We start from the raw sequence: 19,449 nt of genomic DNA, 5'->3' as shown, positions 1-19,449 counted from the left end.
GTTATCTGGTGGCATCCCTGCCTCTCCATAAGCTTATCCCTTTCAAGATTGACTCAATAGTAGGCAATCTGATTGGAAGTCTCAAATCTTAGGTTTAGCTTGCCCTTTTGACCGTTTGGGTCTTGGTGGCCCAAGGACAGAACATCTTTCAAGATCATCTTGGTGCTTTGGAAAGCTCCTTCCAGAAGCATTTGATGGATAATGCTTATAAATGAATGGCTTTTAGAGGCCACGAAAAAGATCATTTTCTGAGGAACTGTACACTGGGACAAAACTTTAAAATGAAACTGTAAACATAAAATTGCTTATTGTGACAGCTTACTATTAATCTTCGTCAGTAGCCTGCGTTCTCTTTGCAGAGTATCTGTTGTTCATCAAGAGATTGTACAATCCTAAATTCAAAGCGAGTCCTTTCCCTGCAGTTTCATGCTGCCGGCTTGGTATTATGAATTGATGAAATGCTAGGGTGATCTTTTTCAATCAGAGGTATTTGTGGTTATAGTAACACCACTTTCAGGAAAGGCATACAAATTAGAAAACGAGAGTAGGATTTATTTTCACGGCACTTTGCAGATACGGCACCCTCACAAAGAAAAGCTAGTAGAGAGAAAAAATGTAGAGGGAGATTACCTCCTTTTAGTAAAAGTTGATCAATAAAAAGAGTCAAGGTGTTATTTAGTACAGTGTGTTAGATACATTTGATTTTTAGAAGGTATTATCAAACAACCTGAAAGTAAAATGCAACGCTACCAAAACTTCCCATTGACCACTAGGCATAAAGCCTGACATTCAGAAAGATGCTGTTTCTTCTCTCCCATGCAGTCACTTACATCTCCAACTTTGAAGTGAGTTAACTTGTAATACCTTAAGTAAAGAATCAAATGACAGTACAGACAAGCAAAAAGCTGATAAAGCTTTACAAGCTCTTTAGAGTTTTGTCCCAATGTATATGACATAAGTATTCTTTCTTCTGTGATGCTAGGTGGTGTTCAGGCTTGAGAATTTTATCCAAAATTGTCATCAGATTTTTATTTAGGACTGTAGCATAAGTAAAGGACAGGAAAAATAAGTGCTAGCTTCACTCTGTCTGGTTTCGGTGATTTCACATGCTCCTTTGGACTCTGTGGTTGCATGTGAGAGTCTGAGTAGCATCTAAAATCTGAACTACAAAGATATGAAAGAGTTGTTTGACGTTCTCCTGGGCAGTAAGGAAATTAGTACTAGAATTAGTAAGGAAATTCCCATTCTGAATTGCAGTGGTTTTCTGAAAAAGACATTTGGAAGTCCCATGGAATAAAACGCCTCTCCCGAGGTGGTGAATTAGCATTCTTTTCACAAAATTTCCGTTTTCCACTTTTTTCAGGTTAATGATAAAAGGTATCCTCAGGCCAAACTGCTTTTGGGACAGATGGGGGCATTACATCCCGCCAATCGGCTAGCAGCTTATATCACAGGCAGGCTGCGACCCACAGTACTTGATATCTCAACCCTCAGTACTGTGATCAACAAGGTAGCATCCAATGCTAAAGCAGCTGCTTCTGGGACACCATCAGTCCAGGTGCCCACAACATCAACACCCAAAACTACATCTTCCACCAGCACTACTTCAACCCCCACTGTGACGACTCTGAAAACTCATGTCCCAGCACAGAGACAGATAGGTAGGTTTGAACTTATTACTGTGTTTTAAATTGCGTGAAGCTGAAGTAAAAAGTGAAGTGTACAGCATTGCTGTTGATTTCTGTGCAGCAGTGCATGCTGCCTTTGGCTGCATTGCCTACCTAAACTGCCTCAGCAGTAAATACCTCTTTGAAGCAGAAAGTTTTATTTTGACTTCAGAATAAGGTTGCAGATGCTGACTGTGAGTTATTTTATTAATACTACTAGAGCACGTTTTCAAGAGACAAGGAAGAGTGGATGGAGATATGCTGAATGTTAAGCTTGGATTCTTATTTTGCGAGTTTTCTTACCGTGATTTTTAAATTATTTTTCATCAAACATCATCTTAACTTTAAATGAGTAAAGGATCACTCTAACCTGTGGTTCCTCGATGTTAGTTTTTCTGATGATGTTGCACTTACAGTTGCAATTCTTGTGACCAGCAAAGATGCACGAGGCAGCAGCGAAAGACAAGATGGTCCAAATCTGGATTAGCAAAACAACTGGTGTGTGCAGCCAATAACCACACTGACCTGTAGTCTCATCGTATTTCACAAGCTAAACCGGGTTGGACTTAGCCCTCTGAGTGGAAAAAAAAGATTTGGAAGAAGCATGTGGTACTTGTGCTTGAGTTGGTACTGAAGTGGTTACCTCAGCATGGCAAGAGAGGAAGTTGCCTTTATTGTATTTTGCATGAGTTTAAAAAAAAAAAAAAAAGAAAAAAGTAGTCCCCATCCACATAGGCCACGTGTTAATTACAGATCTGAAGAAGCTTTGCAAGAGAAAAGGATGTTACCTGTGTCCTGGCAAAACTTTAATTTCTGATGGATTGTTTTGTTTCTTTCTGCCTAAATTTTAATTGTCGTGTAAAATGGGTGTGTTGTTTTTTCTTGTCCTGTAATAAAACTTCTTGCATTTTGTGTTTATGCAATAATGAAGAGCTGGCTGCATTTTATTGATGGGTGAAGAAATTGTTGCATACGTGACTAAAGTGTTTGGGCATACTCCGTGTTAAAGAAGCTACATCCATAAATAACTAGAGTATTTAAGTTGGGCTTGCTCCGTGATTTCTGTGCCTTTGGTGCTCATTTGTAGGCTTCTAGACTGATGTAGATGCAGTATACTGGTCCCTTGGAGAACAAGGGATGAGGGAAAGGATGCTCCCACTAATGATTACTTCCCGTTGATTAAATTTGTCCTATCCAGTCCTCACTGCAATGAGAAGGGGACGTGGCAAATCCTGCCTCCCTCCCACCCTTTTCCTCCATGGCTGTGTAAGATGTGGATACAGTAGAAGGGGGATGAAAACCAAGAAGCTGAGGAAAGAGGAAGATCACACAAGCTGTTACAGGAAGAATTTGAGGTTTAGAAAATACTTTGAGCCCATTATTTCACTTAGGTGTTTGTTTTCCTGTACTGTAATTAGAATTAGTTCATAGTTTCACAATAAAGAACAGTCCCTCAAGACCTGATTTGCTTGTGTGGCCAGGAAGAAATGGAACAGAAAGCTATAGAAGTGGAATAAAGCAGACATGTTTGCAATATGTAAGGCATATTCAGGACTGCCATAAAGGTTTCAATTTAATTACAGGATACAAAGAGAATGGAAGCTCAGGTTCATGCTGCAATTACAGTCGTAGCACCTCGTGAAAAGCAAAGAGGAAATCTATTAAAATTTTGACCTGCAGGTTTTTATTTGCAGCTGCACGACCCTCACCTGGTGGCGTATTCACACAGTTTGTGATGAACAAAGCTGGAGCTCTGCAGCAGAAGATTCCTGGAGTGAGCGCACGCCAGCCTGTGTCAGGGCCACAGAGGTTCAGTATCAAGCCTACCCCAGTAATGGTTGTCGCTCCCGTGGTTCCCTCAAGGCCATCCCCAGCTCAGTGCACAGTCTCACCTGGGGCCACTACAGCCACCACCGCTTCTCCAGTTACTGTGGAAAGCACCAGTGTGGCAGCATCTACTGTGACCACTCCTAGCCAAACAAGAGCTAATGAACCTGCCTGCCCTCCTGCAGATAAAGTCACAGCTGCTCCTGCAACGCCTGCAGTTGGCGCCTGTCCTGCTCCCTCATCCACTACTCCTCTTGCCACTGTGAACATAACAAAAGCTACAGGAATTGTTGCACCAGTAGCAACCACATCACTCCCTAAAACTGCAGTAACAACACCAACTTGTTCCGTTGTCACAACATCCACTTCTACGGTTGTACTGACAACAACTGCAACAGCTACATCTGTGGTGACCACACCAGCTTCCTCTGCTCTCTCTGTCCCAATTATACTGTCAGGAGTTAATTCAGGTCCTTCACTGAATCCGAAAAGAGGTAAGGCTTAGGTGCTTGGGGCTATTACTGCAAACACTCTTTTTAAAAAAAAATTCTGCTTCCTTTGTAGCTGCAATACAGTCCGCAACTGTAGAACCCGATTTAAATACAGATTTACTTGCCTCAGCCCTCTTTCCAGAGTAGGATAAGAAATGCAGTCTGTTATGTTGCTTGTTTTATTCCAGGCTGAGCCAGTAGAGGAGGGAAAAAAGTGTAGCTATCTGGTCAGTGACCCCTATGAAATGAGCTGGAAGTCTCACATCAGTTCTGGGTCCGTAAAAACATATAGCACAGTTACTGCTGTGACTGCTAGAATTTCACAGTATGGAGTCCAAGAAGTAGGTATGAAATTACTCTCTTGTCATTAACGTGGAAGTCATCTGAGTCACAGTTGAGAAATGCTGACAGAACTGCATAGAAAAGACTGTTCTGGCCTGGTTAGTTCTATGTGCGTTCTGTGAATAAAAAGAAAAAAATACTTTCAAATAAATTGGAAGAGATCCAGTTGTTTCCAGAGTGTTTGTGCTTGTTTTCATGGGGGTGATGCCTGATTTGTAGGCTGTTCTCCTAAGCTGATTTTTATATAACTTTTTCAATGTTTCAGAAGATGCTGCTCCACAAGCTGTAAGTAAGACTCCTCCGAAGATGTCTTCTGAAACAGATAAACGTGTGGGACCTCGGTTGTTGCTGATCCCAGTGCATCAAACGTCTCCTGCTTTGCGACCGCTGAACAACGCACAGCTTGGTCAGCGGCAGAGGATGGTTCTTCAGCCTCTCAGGAGCCCTGGTGGTGTGAACTTGTTCAGGCATCCTAACGGGCAGATAATTCAGCTTGTCCCTCTGCAGCAGGTTCGAGCTGCAGGTGCCCAGCCCAGCGTGCAGCCGGTGATGTTCCGCAATCCAGGTACAACGTCCAGTGTTTCTTGACCGATGTGTTACCTAGAAATTAACAGTGTAATAAATGTGCCTCTGATGCTTCTTTACCCTGCTGGAAGTAATTTTACAGAGTCTAATTTGGTTCTGCCTGAGTAGTTTATTACATCTAAATAATTACAGTGTGTTCTTCAACTTAAATACCACGTCTCTAAAATACAGAAAGTGCAATTAGTAGCTAAGTCACCAGAATTTGGGAGTTCTGAGCAGCAAGTAAAAGGGTCTCTGTGTGGCAAAGGAGTCACGTTCATTGTACTGTCATAACTTAAATTCTGTTCATCATTCAATAGATGAATTCAATAATAAATAATTGAAATAAAAAATTCAAAATCATTCTTGGAGATTTTTTTAAAAAGAATGAGCTGTTAGCTGTGTCTCCTTGGGTGAGCTGCTCTGTTTTGGTTTGTTTTGCAGGTTTTTTAGGCTTTTACAGCAGATACTCAGTTAAAATGTTAAACTACACTGCAAAATTGCTGGGTTATTTTTCCTTAATGTGTGAGAAGAAAAGGTTTGATTTTCAGCTCTTTATTTGATAGTTGAGGACAGGGTTGGAAGAGTTAGAGATTGCAGGTATCTTACAGCAAATCGATAGGATGCTTGTTGAGCATGCTATGGTATAGGTATTGTTAATAAAACATGTTTGTGAACAAAACATACGTAAGTGCATGTTTACTTCCCAGTAGGGTTTTTCTTCTGTTCTCCTTTTATAAAGAAGCATCTTGAGGAGAGGGAGGCAGGGTGCTACTGAAAAGAGAGAGGGGAGAGCAAGAACAGCAGATGACAAAACTGGGGGGAGGAGAGAAAATGGTCCTGTGCCTTAGTTGAGGTTTGAGCATGAGATGTAGTAAAGAATCAAAAAGTTCATTGAATTCCTTTATGGTTTGGGGCTTTTGCTGTACAAGAGAAACTAGTTGCCAGTGGTGGTATCTTTCCTCCTTGTTTATGGAGTTTTGAAATGGCCTAGAAGACTTCATTAAGGTAAAAGAGATTGTGGTATAATTGTGTAATCTCGTCATAGTTTTTCTCTGTGGAAGCTCTTTCTGAGGGGGGAAAAAAGGATATTTAAATAGAATACTCTTTTTTTTTTTTCCCCTTGAGAAAATCCCCGTTTTCCTGTTTTCCTATAAATGGGAAAGATACCTAAATGTAATGCCTTTATTGATTAAAAAGCTTAATGCTAGAACTTGCCATTAAATCTTTTAGTGTTAGAATAGTAGATGTATTTTATTGGTGTGTCCCGTGTCAAAATTCAGCATTTTCTATGTCTTTATGCAGTACCGGCTCTTTCACTGAGAACTTGCGGTCAAATACCCGATTGCATTGTGATCCCTGAAAGTGCTGGCTGCTTCTGGTACAGCATCAAATACTAAAGCTAAAAGAAAGAAAATGCTTTAAGGAACTGTTAGTTGATGTTTTGTTTTCCTCACAGGATCTGTTGTAGGAATCCGGTTGCCTGCACCTTCTAAGCCTCCTGAGTCACCTGTGTCGCCCACTCCCTCTGTGTCTTCCACTTCTCCTGCCACAAATCCAGCTGTACAAACTGCAGTACCAAAGTCATCCCCTACATCTAACGTAACCACTCAAGCGTCTTCTCTTCTTCCTTCAGTAACAAGTTTTGTGTCACAGGCCGGCACTCTGACTCTGAGAATCTCTCCTCCAGCTGCTAGCAGCGTGACAAATCAAACGGCCTCTGAACCTAAAATAACCTGCAGCTCAGGTGGTCTGCCAGCTACCACTGCTAATATCATACCTTTCCAATCTGGTAGCTTTGCTTTACTTCAGCTCCCAGGACAGAAAACTGTGCCAAACTCCATTCTTCACCATTTTGCATCTCTTCAGCTGAAGAAGGATTACAGGAAAATATGCAAGAAAGAGGACGTGGGTGCTGCACAGCAGAAAGAGAATGGGAAGGCTTCGCACTCAGATGACACTGAAGTTACAGAGTCTGAGGTCACAGTGTCAGATAAGAAAAAAGAAGAAAATGAATTGTCAGTTAACCAGTCCAGTACTGTTGAAGAGTCAGGATCTGGCACAGTGGCACCTGATGGAAATTCCTCTACATTAGAGACGGTGGAGAAGGACTCAAAGGTGCTGGAGAGCTCATGTGATGACAGCTGCTCTTCTCAGCACGATGTTTCCGCAGATGTCGTATCATCCGACCATTCGTACATCAGTGAGAAGCCAAACGATGAGGAAGAGAAAGAGGCCTCCGAGGAGAAAAAGGATTCTGTCAGTTCTGAAACTGTAGTGGAGGCTGTTTCAACGAACTGTGAAACTGTTTGTGGGTCATCAGATGAGTCTCTGGTTGCTTCTGTGAATAATGAACATCCACAGAGCCTCAAGATTCAAGAGGCTGCACAGCTGAAGAACCATGAGAAGAAACAAATACACGCTGAACAGGAAGAGAAACCAGTAAAAGAGCAGGAAGGAGGTGGACAGACACAGATGAAGGAGGATGACAAGGCAAGTTCTGGGCAGTTACAGAGTCAACAAGAGCAAGATACACAGCTGGAAATCAAGGAGCAGAGAGGGACTGAACCGTCTCAGAACATACAAGAATGCCAGGATGATACTGTGCAGCCACATGTGGAAAGGAAGGAGTTCAAGGGCTCTACAGAAGCAGAAGGCGTAAGAGAGGAAAAAGGGAGTAAGTCTGAAATCAGTTCTGCAGAAGAGCAAGATAAGGCTTCAGGAGAAGAGCATACAGTCAGTACTGAGGAAGGAAAAGCAAACATAGCTGGGCAGGAAGGCAGTAACAACAAAGAACAAGATGCTTGTGATTCTCAGGAAGAAATGAAAACAGGTCATGATATCGTGACACACGTCAACAGCTCTTGGAGTAAAATATCTAGCATTGTACCTGCTTTAGAAAATAAAAGTGAGGTGGATAACAAAGCTGATACACTTGAGAAAAGCGACTTCCTGCCGCCAGAACAGAGGGCACAGGAACCCAGGCACCAGAAAAAGGATTATGTGCCAACTGTTGACATAACTGCTGATGATATGGAAGAGGAAGAAGAGGAGGAGGATGACGAGGATGATGATGATGAAAAAACTGATGATTCGGCTGATGAGATGCTGGATGGTGCTTCTGACTTCCCAAGTGAAGAGGAAGTAGATGTTGAAAAAGTGGTAAGCATTTAACTATTTATGAAGGGATTTTACTTTGTTTAAATGGCCAACTAACCGGTCACAACCCATGGATTTAAAAGACCCTGTACGATGGTTGTGTTCTGGACTTCAGTCTCTTTAGTTAATCTAGATCTGGGTTCAAAATACAATTTATTTCTTCTTAGCTGCATGCTTTTTTATAGGTAGCATTGTAGTGGCCTTTTAGGAAGTGTCCATTTTTCAGATGGTGGGGGCATATTGAGCAAGCTGTAATAGAACTGTTGCATGTTGTCTTCCTCCAGTATTTACTCAAGCAACTCAGTTCCTTGTTATATGACCTGTGATGCTAAATTGTAGTACCCAGAGTAGTATTTCTGTCATTATAAGATATTTCTTTCTACTTAGATTTATTACTAAAGTTCAGGAGGAATTTAGGGAGAGATTCAAACATCCCTTCCAGAAATAATTGTTAACTAAGGGCTATAAAAATGAAGTAGAACGTGAAAGCTGTCATTCCATATTTGATAGAAAAATTGTTCCAGAAGTCACAGAATAAGGGGAAAACATTGTGGTTAGTGTAGTTAAGATATATTTAGATTTTAACACTCATAGCATTTCCATCAGATCTCACATGTAACTCCTTGATGCACTGTTTATGTATCAGTACTTAAGAAACAGTGCATTGTTACTTAAAATTTAGGAAGTCGTGGTTTTGTGAGTCAGTGAAATGGACATAAGAAATAAGGTAGCCATTTCTTGGGATGAGATAGAAGTGGGAATAGAGAGGTTAAACTGGAGAAGAACTGAAGAGCAAACAGCCATAGGAGAGATGATGCTAGTGTCTTCAGGAATTTGAAAGTCTGTCATTCTTTTAGGCCTTTTGTGTTAATGTAATCCTCTTGCACTTGAAAACCAATGTAGACTTCTTTTTCTTGTCACCATATCCAGAGTAACTCAATTAAGTCAGCAACTCTGGCTTCCAAAGAATCTATGTAACTTCCAGAAGAGTTAACTAACCAGATTGTATTCCAGCTCACCATTCTCAGGCAAGATGATAGCATCTGAGCTGCGTGAAGGTGAGGAAACTAAAAGCAGATGTGATTTTGGGGAGTTCTTTCAAGCTGAAAACAGAGCTGTTGCTATCTTGTCTTGAGTTGGATGGTGACAGTCCTTCAGTAAGTTCAGCAGAGTTACCATCAGGTTTTGAGAGCCATGGGTAATTCGTGCCAGCTGCCCCATAAACTTTCCAGACAAGGCAGTCTTGGGAATCTCTTGGTAAGCCAACAGGTAATGTAACGTCTGGGTCACAGAGTAGCCTCTTAACAGAGTCGATGTTTTAGAGATGTATTTTCTTTTGTCCTGCAAAAAGATAATGAAACAAAAAAGTAATTATCAGAGACTGTAAGAAATGTTTGTTTTGGAACAAACTTACCAGGCAGGTTTTGACTGGTGTGGTTTTGGTAAGCCCTGCGTACGGATATGTGTTCAGCATGTGATCACACAAACATGAGTGAGGTAGCTTTGGTTCTAGAGCAGTAAAGCTGAGGAATTAGGTCCGAGAGGACTATAAAAACCTGTCTGGAATTTGTGGGGGTTTGTTAGTCTGTGCTGCCTGCAGGTTAAGTCCGCATGTTGATGCCTGATGAAAAAAGAGTGCACTCTTCTGTCAGCGTAGTGCTTACGAGACAGGCTGTACTGGTATTTTTTGCCAGACTGGACGAAGTCAGATCATATTAACAGACCACTAGAGGATGTTTATCTGTTTCATTAAGCTAGTGGAAACATAGAAGCAAAGTGTACACACATGTCCACTAATACTTTCGTTCAGTGGAAATACTGATGACAGCTCTTTCACTACTAGTTTGGAATATGGACTGGTTTCACTTAGTCAGGGAATATCCATCAAAACCCTGGGAAACTCGAGTGAGAGGGTGATTACTGCTTACCTGTAGTAGCTATTATGTGTCTGGTGTGGTGCATTTCCCCACACTGGTTCTCATTGCAGTAATGACTTCATTGTTCTTAATTCTGCACATCAATGCTCTTCGGGATGCCTTCTTATCTGGTGCTAACTTTGTGTACTTAGCTCAAGAGACTCTCACAGACTCCTCCTTTCCTCAACAAAAAGAGAGAAGCTTCCTGAGGTGGTATCTTTCCCCTTTTGCATTTCCCTGAATTGCATCAAGGGAAGCTCAGGAGGGTTGTTTGTCTTGGGTCTGGTGACATGAATAAAACCTGCAGATGTCTCTCTTAGCAAACTAATCAATGTCAGGACCTTGTGTCTGAAAACATTCCAGTGTGGTGGTCTGGGAGGTGATGTTAAACTCATGATCTCCAAGCCATGATAGTTGCACATTAAAGTCTTGTTGAGAATGACTGCTTGGGCTGGTCTGTCACAGACTGTGTATGTGAATTGTTCACATGAGTGCTTGTTGCCTTAAGCCAAACCCTGCTGGGGTTCTTCTGGTGTTTAAATGCTACAGAGAGTCCCATGGTCCCACTTAACTTACTGGTGTAATGACAGCTTCTCTCTCTGGTGGGTTATTTTATTTTAAATGCTCCTCTGTGTTTTGCACTTGTTTGTTTTCTGAGCTGAACATAATGACAAGCAACTCTTGGAATTATTACAGCACTGCAAGTTTAATAAGAAGTGCAAGTGACGTATTTTTGGATGATTTCAGTTGTAACAATCTCTCACGCGTTCTGAGCTTTTGGTACAGACCATGCATGAAGTCTGCAGAGACAGAAATCTGTAGTGTAGCAGGCAGATCCAGAAATGAGGTAGTTCAACTATGTTGTCATGAAATGTGACCTGTTAAAATTGCGTAACCTTGTACCTCTTGCACATTCAATATTTCTGACATCATGGCGTGTATCTGTTCAGTAGTTCTGTAGTTTAAATAGTGTCTCTGCTTGAATAGCTTTTGTTCAGCCTTTTTGTTTTTCCCCTCTGGCTTTATGGGGCTTTTCCTTCTCTCATCAGGGCCTGGGGAGGATTTAAAAAAGGCTGTGAAAGCATCTATGCTGTGTGTTTAGATCACTTGTAGCTCAACAGAAGGGCTGCGTCTGGGGAGATGGTGTAATTTTGGTATCTTCCAACTTATTCTCTTTTGCTTTCCCTTCCCTTTGCTCTTAGCAGTTAGTAGGCTTTAATTTCACATTCAAGCTTATGTTGATCTCTTCAGCTGAGGAATTCTTGGAATTTCAGCGCTCTGGGTCTTGCAGTGCATCCTCAGTTCACTCTGTGGACCCTGGCATAGCAATCTGCAGTTGTTTTTATTTTCCTGCCTTTCTGTGACCTTGCGCAAATGATCAGTCTCTGCTTTTGAATAGGGGAGCTACTGAATTGACTTAAAGGCAACTTGGATGCATCTGCTGTCTTAAGAACAAAATGTCTTGATTTAAAAAAATAATGCATCCAAAAAGTTGTTCTGTTCATTAAAGCAGGATCTTCTCAAAGTCTGTAACGAGTCAAGAAAGTGTGAGGAGGACTTGTTGAAAAATTGCTGGCTCTTTGCAGAAGTGATATTCTTCAAGTGAGATTTGATACAGTAGAACTTAAAGATTTCTTAAAGCCACCTGACTTGAAACAAAGCTGTGTACTGTTCACAGGCAGCGGTTGAAAGTTGATGAAGTACTTATGCTGAAATGCAGTGTAGTCTTGGTCACTGTTTCTGTAGCCCCTGCTTTTATGTTCTGGATCTACACTGTGAGCAGTTTTTGACTGGACCTCACCAAGGTCCCAGGGATGTGGTGTCTCCTGACTTTCATTCTCTTGCTGTTTTGGGGAGTAGGGGTGATGTGGAGCCCCTGAACAGCCTGTCACGTTCAAAGTGTTGCACATTCTCTTGCTGTTTTGGGGAGTAGGGGTGACGTGGAGCCCCCGACCAGCCTGACATGTTCAAAGTGTTGCGCTGCTTCCTTGGTAAAGACAGCTCCTTTTCTCTGTGCTCTGCCTGATCACAGTGTTAACAGGTCTAGTGTTGCAGGAGAATGTTTACAAGATGGAACAAGTAAGGATTTTATGGGCTTTCGTGCACAAGCAGAATTTCCTTAAGTTCCTGCCAGTGCTAGTGCCATATCTTCAAAGTCAGATGAGAATTTGTTTTACCTCCATGCTGCTTTTTATACTTAGAACAAGAACTAGCAAGGTAGAATACAGATTCATAGCTGCTCTGAAGGAAAGCTGCAAGAAACCCCAGATGTTAGTAGTAATAATAGAATAACTTACTGATCTCCTTTCCAAATACAGAGCTCAGCAGAGATCAGAGTTGCTTTCCTGGGCACAAAAGAATGGTGTCTCTAAAGTCAGCACGTGTTAGAAATGTCTTTGACAGAGAGAGCGAGATTGTTCTCCAAGGCTGGTAGTTTCTCATCTGAGGTCACTTGCCTTGCTCGCTCTTTTTCAAAAGACCTGACTTTTTACAAGCACAGAGAGAGTAGATAACGTGGGAGTGTGCTTAACAAATAACATGGGAATGTGCACAGCAACGTGTAGAAGTAAGGATGCTTTTCTGTTGAGATCTAGCAGCTATAGCTGATAACCTGAGCATTGCTTTTCTTTGTTTCAGCAGTTATATCTTGATACTTCATAGTACAGGAAGAGGTGTCAGCTTCTCTGCAAGTGAGTAGTTTAGACGTTTATACCTCTTTTTACACAGTCTATAGTATCAGCACTTTGTAGGACCACAGAATCACACAGAATCCCAGAACATTAGGGATTGGAAGGGACCTCCAAAGCTCATCCAGTCCAATCCCCCTGCCGGAGCAGGAACACCCAGATGAGGTTACACAGGAAGGCGTCCAGGCGGGTTTTGAATGTCTGCAGAGAAGGAGACGCCACAACCTCTCTGGGCAGCCTGGGCCAGTGCTCTGTCACCCTCACTGAGAAGAAGTTTCTTCTCCAATTTCAGTGGACCCACCTGTGTTCCAGTTTGTGTCCGTTACCCCTTGTCCTATCATTGTTTGTCACCGAGAAGAGCCTGGCTCCATCCTCGTGACACTCACCCTTTAAATATTTATAAACATGAATGAGGTCTCCCCTCAGTCTCCTCTTCTGCAAACTAAAGACCACTCAGGATGTGAACAGAAGGGATGGAAGACGTGGGAATACTTGAGTGGTTTTTCAGAGGAAGATGCTGCGTGGTTTTGTTGTTCTTAAGACTGGAAAATTCTGCAGGCAGTGTTGCAGATGTAAAAGATATGTAGTATACACACACTCTAGTTTATACACCCTTTTATATGTGTGTATATATAAAAATATAGACACGTACTCTCACTAAATATTTTACTAGAGGCTGGATTGCTACAAGGTGTATGTTGCTATACTTTACAAAGGTTATATCCCCAGTGTAGCTTTTAGTAAAGGAGAGCAAACTTGCTTATTTTCTATCACACTACTTTTGTTTTCAGTTTTCTGTAACCTTGATCACATAGCCACGGGAGAAGATGTATTACACAGGGTTTGAAAAATACTGGTAATTTTCTCTAGCAGCATGATCCAGGGTGGTGGCCACTCTGTGCTATCCGTAACTAAAATTGTAGTTCTTATGTTGATCTTTAAATTTTAGGTAGCCCTGCTATGAGCTGTGGGATTTGGGGTCGTGTGTTTCTTCTTTTGTTGGTTTAGGAAAGGCTGTGTTTAGTCAGCCTGAAGAAGACCCTATCAAACACTAGGTTATTAGAGATCCCGCTTCTCTGTCAAAAAGGCAATTATCAGCTAAGATTTACTGTCTGGTTGATATTGAGTCCCTTTAAAACTAACCTGCAGATTTCACAGGTGTAGATTTCATGACTGATGATTGGAAACGTGCATCCTTAACCCCTTGTTAGTTATACTGGTATGCTCATAAGTAGGCTGCTCTTGTTTATTTTCATTCTAGTGCTGTATACAGCCCGATCTGTGGTTGGCTGAGTAACTGCAATGTTTTCTCCTTTCTAATCAGAGTTTCTTAAAACAGCAGCATGAGTTGCAGGTAACTTTAAATAATGAGTATTACAAAAAGCATTTATTAGAGGCCAGTTGCTGATCCAGTATTGCACGTTGCCTTTTTTTTTCCTGTTCTGCACTTGGTGTTTTTTGTGATTAACTGTTTGCATCACTTTCAGGTAAGTATTCAGTTCAGAGAAGGAGATTGCAGGTCCTCAAAAAGAGAGAAAGAAAAAGAAAAAGAAAACAGTGGACAAAGAGAAGGAAGGAAAGACAGAAGAGGAGAATAGGAGGAGGACAAGATTGTGTTAGTCCAGGGAACTGGATGGAATAGAGTACAGGATGGAAGTATGATTACATTTTCTTAAGGAGGATAAACAGTTCTGCAATCTGTAAGCAGATCAAGTATTATAATATACAAAACTTCAATAAAGACTAATAGAAAAAATTATTTGAATAAGGCTTGTTTTGCTGGGGAGGAGGAATTACCTGGTACTACAAATGGCCACTAGATTGATACTTAATTCTTGCAGTTGCTACAGCACTGCAGTTGTTCTGTCTGTCTTTACAGATGGTAGCAAGTTTTCTTGGTCGGGCAAGCATGGAGGAAAAGTAGTCTTCAGAATATCATAAATATTTAAAAGAATTATGGGGCAGCATTTCAGAAAGAGCCAAAATCATACTGTTCATCATGTAAGCAGTTACTGTATGGCCCAAAGAAGGCTGTTGTATGATGTTCTGGCTTGCTCTTTTAGGTGTGAGAGACCATTATCAAAGTGATAACTATCTCAACTACTGTCAAATGTTTGTTAGCGAGACAGCAGTAGGTTGTAAAGGCAGCTTAATCTTACTTGAAAATGGAGGCAGGAAAGCTCTGCCCTGTGAAAACTTTTTTCTCTCAGCTAACATAAAAGCATAAATGACAGAGATGGGTTTTGCCCTTACCAAAATTAATTTTGCAGAGTTGCTAGTGGGAGGAATTCATCGAGGTGACAGTTAAAATAACCACCTGCTTAGCACTGTTTATTGGCCAGCGTAGCTGGAGATGTTGGTTCTGTAATGGTTCTTAATGTTATAATGTAATCTCTTTTGAGACTGAAGTGAAACTGTTTTGGCCTGAGCTCTATTGCTAAGTAGATACTCATTTTAAAAAACAAAACAAAAACTGTTCCAGGATGCGTGTGAATACAGTGAGGATGACGAGCAGCAGGTGGACATTGAGACCGTGGACGAGCTTTCAGAGAAGATTAACATTGCCCGTCTGAAGGCCACAGCTGCTTATATCCGACCTTCCAGACAGAAGTAAGCATCCTTGGAGAGCACTACAGTTTGGTATTTTACCGATGGGCTGGCATTGAATGAACCCATTAAACGACAGGTTTAATGTGATGGTAAGATAAAGCAAGGCTTGTGCCAGGCCTTCCTGGGCACTGGTGGTCCCCAGTGTCTGTGAGGACGGGGCTGTCAGAACTAAGAGTAGATTCAAGGTGTCTTAGCTTTTTTTTTTTTTGCTGTTGTTTTTTCCCCTCCTCTTTAATTTCTTCACGGGGATGTGTATCTTGTAATGTAAAACTGTTATGAGTGAATTGCCTCCCTTCCTGCAAATGGAATAGAGCAGGGCCATCTTTGTTTTAAATGTGATTTTGCAAGCTTTCTTTACTCTTGCTGGTGGACTCGTTATTTCCAGGCAGGAGCAGTCATTGTCTTAATCCCTGATCCTGTAAATGAAACCTTTGTCTTTGAGACCATTGCTCCAGCAAAGAAAGTATTTTCCTATTTACATACAGGCTTTACATGGTTAGCTTGGCGCTTTTTTTTGGTTGCTTTTCTTCTGGGGTTTTTTGTTTGTTTTTATTATTGTTTCTGCCCTTGCATTTACAATGGCAAAATGCAAAGTGAAAGCATGGCTTACTGGAGGTATGTAAAGATCGTCATGAATATCTCTCAGTTGCACTAAACAAAAGATGGGGAACGTGTCATCCTTAGTTCTTTTTGTTTGAAGACCTTTTGTATAAACGTTGAAAAATCTGTTTGGAGGTATTCTATACCTCCTAAATGGTTCCTATTTTTCTCCTTATGAGATAAAGCTCAACTTTTGTCCTTTGATGGTATCTTCGCTATAAATTGTGAAGATCTTTCAGTGAGAGAGAAAAGCAGACGTCATGTTTTGTAAAAAATAACTCTTTCAAACGTGTATTGTTCTTTGTTTTCTTGAAGCTCCTGAGATACGAGGAAGCTGCTGTTATTTATTAGGATAGTAATAACTGTGAGGATTTTGATTGGTGGGGGAGGGATTGCTCTGTCATCTGTATTGCATCCGTGTTTTTTCAAAAAGGAACCAAAACGTTCTGCAGCTGACAGTCGTGGGCTGAATTTATTCTCATTGGCATATAGTGAAATAGTTTGTCTTTTGCACTATGGGGTAAGTCCGCAGCTTTCAGAACAGCTCAATTTTTTTCCTGGATGATGGCATCGGAGATAGAGTTCACTTTATGGAGAAAGCTCAACAGTATCCTTCTTTCATACAGTTATACAAGAAAAAGTTAATTTCAGGGGATAAAAATGAGCAATTTTAGGCTGTTGGAATGTAGTTAATGAGGATAGAGTGCATGAGATGAGTAGCGTTGGGAAAAACTTTTTACCTTTCTTCCAGATACCATGCTCGTAATTCTTCGGATGAAAAAATAACAGAAAAACGTGCGAAGGTATATGCTTGCTCTCCTCTTTCCTTTTGGTATCACGCCTCCATTTTAAAGATAAACTTTCATCTCAAGTGAAACTCCTAATGCGATTTATCTGCTTCCATTTAGTTACGATTAAATACAAGAAACCAAATGTGCATATGGGGGGGAAGGGGTTCAGTCCTAATATCAGTAAAGAAAAAGGACTGCTACTGGCATCAGCGGGTTTCAGGTTCAGCTTTATGTATGGGAGGAATATCTGCATTTATTTATTAGTACATTTGCTTAGGTTTTGTGTTCTTGGCATAAACCATGTTTACAGCACATGTAAGGTAATGAACAACTGAGAAATATTTTCATGTGTTGAAGACATTATATGGGATTATGTAGGCATGGCACTGGGCAAAGGATTTACGGAAGCAATAGTTTAAATATTATGTATTTAGGCAAGTTAAAGATAATGCAGAATCCTTTCAAACTAAACTCATTGCAATCCTTCTGAAGCTTGTGCTGAATTTTAAGGTGGCTTTGAAGCCACTTTCACTAACTGTCCACGATAACTATCTGTGATGTACTTGATGTCAGGTCTAGAGCTACCTGCTGGGGTGAAGTGGGGCTTTACAGTGGGGTGTGAGCCTGGTGTATGTCTTACACATTAGAGCAGGCTGGTACGTATGCTTTTTCCCGAGATGGAGATGGGTTCTAGGATGCTCTTCCTGCCTCGCCTTCTCCAGGTATTCTTCTCTCTGCCCTTGAAGTCGTGGCATGAGGCCCTTCCTTGAAAGCAACGTCATGCCCAACAGGAGCAGATGCAGTTGTAGCCTTACTGTGCTCAGTCTGCGTACGAGGTCAAAATGGGTGTCAAGAGCCAGGTTTCAGGAGACAGCCTTCAGTTTCCTCTTAAGGCCAGCAGGCTCAGAAATAGCATTGCTGGACCCGAGGAGTCTCTCCACTGATTCACTGGGCTTTGGAGTACACCTAAAATGATGTAGAAAATGTGTTAATACTGGCATTACTTCATCATGAAATAGATGGCATAGTTGTACAAAACCTGTAAGAGCAGTGATGAAATAACAAACCTTCAGACCTGTACGGATCAGTAATTATGCTTATTGCCTTTTTGGTAACTTAAGCAAATTCAAAATCAGAGCCTGGTTTTGACACTTCCTGGTTCTTGGTAGATGTCTGGGGTGATAAGTTTTAATGCCGTCTTTCACATTCCTACCTACAGTGTCTCTTGGCCCAAACCCATATGTACCCATGAAACAAAATAGAAATAAAAGTAGTTCAAGTCCAGGAAAAATTCCAGTGTCTTGTATTTGATGCGTTAGTTACATTCAGCAGCAGACTTTTAGCAAACAACAAAAAAGATTTGGCTCAAACGTGTGGTTTTTTGCTGTAAATCTGCGGTTTCTTAAGTGGCCTTGTTTTGCAAAAAAGGAAAGCTTATGAATAGGAGGGACTGCTCATGATCTTTTCCTTTAGGGTTGATGTGATTATGTTGGTCATTTCTTGTTGGTCAGCATTTCATGCTTATTGCGAGCGCTTCTGACACTGAACTTTCATGAAGACATAATAGCATGACATGAAATCTTCAGGTGTCTGTAGAAACCTTGTAAATCAAGCATACCTTTGAAGTTTATTCCATTACCTTACCTGTTTTGTTTAAACTGGTCAATATGGTTACTTCTCCAGCAGAAACGTCAGTTCTGGAAGAGAAGGATGAAGTCTGAGGCAGAAGCCTTTGCTCATTACCGCCAGACACACACAGCAAACGAACGCCGGCGACGTAATGAAATGAGAGACCTCTTTGAAAAGCTGAAGGAAGCTCTGGGGTTACACAACCTGCCCAAGGTCTCCAAATGCTACATCCTCAAGCAAGTAAGTATTTTGAAGCTTTAAGAGAATCATTTAATCTGGACAGAGTAACTAAACTGGAATGAGCTCTTTTGAGTGATTCCCAGTGATGCTGTGAATGGAGAACTTGTCACCTTTACAGGACGCGCTAGAATAAAACAACATTGGAAAGAATCTGTATTCCTGAAATATTACTCTTGATGGCACAGATGCATGTTGTCAGATTAGCCTTCTCCTTGCTGTATTCCTTGTGAGTTCAACCATGGAAGGTTATGTCTTAATTCCTTTGTGGCTTACTGTGTACATCAGGCAATTTGGAAATACATTGAAGACTTACTTTTTGAATGCAGGAGAAGATAGCATTTTATTAAGTATTATACTGACGTTAAAAACTTACTTGTAAAGATGACAGGAAACAAAGCGTAAGTTGTACTTGCACAATTATGCTTATCAGCTGTACCTCAAAACTGGGGGATAAAAGTTGATTTTCTTTTTTTTTGTTTTCTTTAAAATAGCTGAACTTTGGAGGAAGGATGTCCAAGATGTTTACTGCTTTTCAGCTTGCCTTTAGGGAAAACTGCCATTACGTGGTACTTCACACGCTTTCTCTGAGTTCTAGTTTCTCAAGATGATGAAAATGTCTCAATAAATTTTATGAAGGTTTCTGGGAAGGAAAATAATTATTTTATTATTTTGTGTATCGTTGGTTTATAAATCAGTGCCCTGACACTTTTCTAGGCCTATGAAGAAATTCAAGGATTGACTGATCAAGCAGATAAACTTAGTGGCCAGAAGAACTTGCTGACACGCAAACAAGATATTTTGATTCGAAAAGTATCCACGCTTTCAGGTGAGACTGTTTTTGGATACAGACTAGCTCCAATAATGAAAGAAAGGGTTTTTAAGAGTTGGGACTGAGTGGAGTAATCCTCTGCTGGTCCAGGTGAGTC

General features: G+C 41.1%; 1 protein-coding gene across 1 annotated transcript in view; it reads left to right on the top strand.

The window, feature by feature from the left end:
• The window catches only part of MGA (MGA, MAX dimerization protein), a 32,976-nt gene that overhangs the window by 7,901 nt on the left and 5,626 nt on the right, over nt 1-19,449 (top strand). The window contains exons 9-16 of the mRNA XM_010183559.1: nt 1,364-1,661; nt 3,362-3,988; nt 4,593-4,892; nt 6,351-8,053; nt 15,136-15,263; nt 16,615-16,666; nt 18,338-18,523; nt 19,238-19,349. Of these exons, the coding sequence (XP_010181861.1) occupies nt 1,364-1,661; nt 3,362-3,988; nt 4,593-4,892; nt 6,351-8,053; nt 15,136-15,263; nt 16,615-16,666; nt 18,338-18,523; nt 19,238-19,349 (3,406 nt within the window). The remainder of the gene's footprint in view (nt 1-1,363; nt 1,662-3,361; nt 3,989-4,592; nt 4,893-6,350; nt 8,054-15,135; nt 15,264-16,614; nt 16,667-18,337; nt 18,524-19,237; nt 19,350-19,449) is intronic.

The sequence above is a fragment of the Mesitornis unicolor genome, unplaced genomic scaffold (assembly GCF_000695765.1).
Source record: "Mesitornis unicolor isolate BGI_N332 unplaced genomic scaffold, ASM69576v1 scaffold1914, whole genome shotgun sequence".
Classification (NCBI taxonomy): Eukaryota; Metazoa; Chordata; class Aves; order Mesitornithiformes; family Mesitornithidae; genus Mesitornis; species Mesitornis unicolor.
This window is presented reverse-complemented; position numbering and strand designations above follow the sequence as displayed.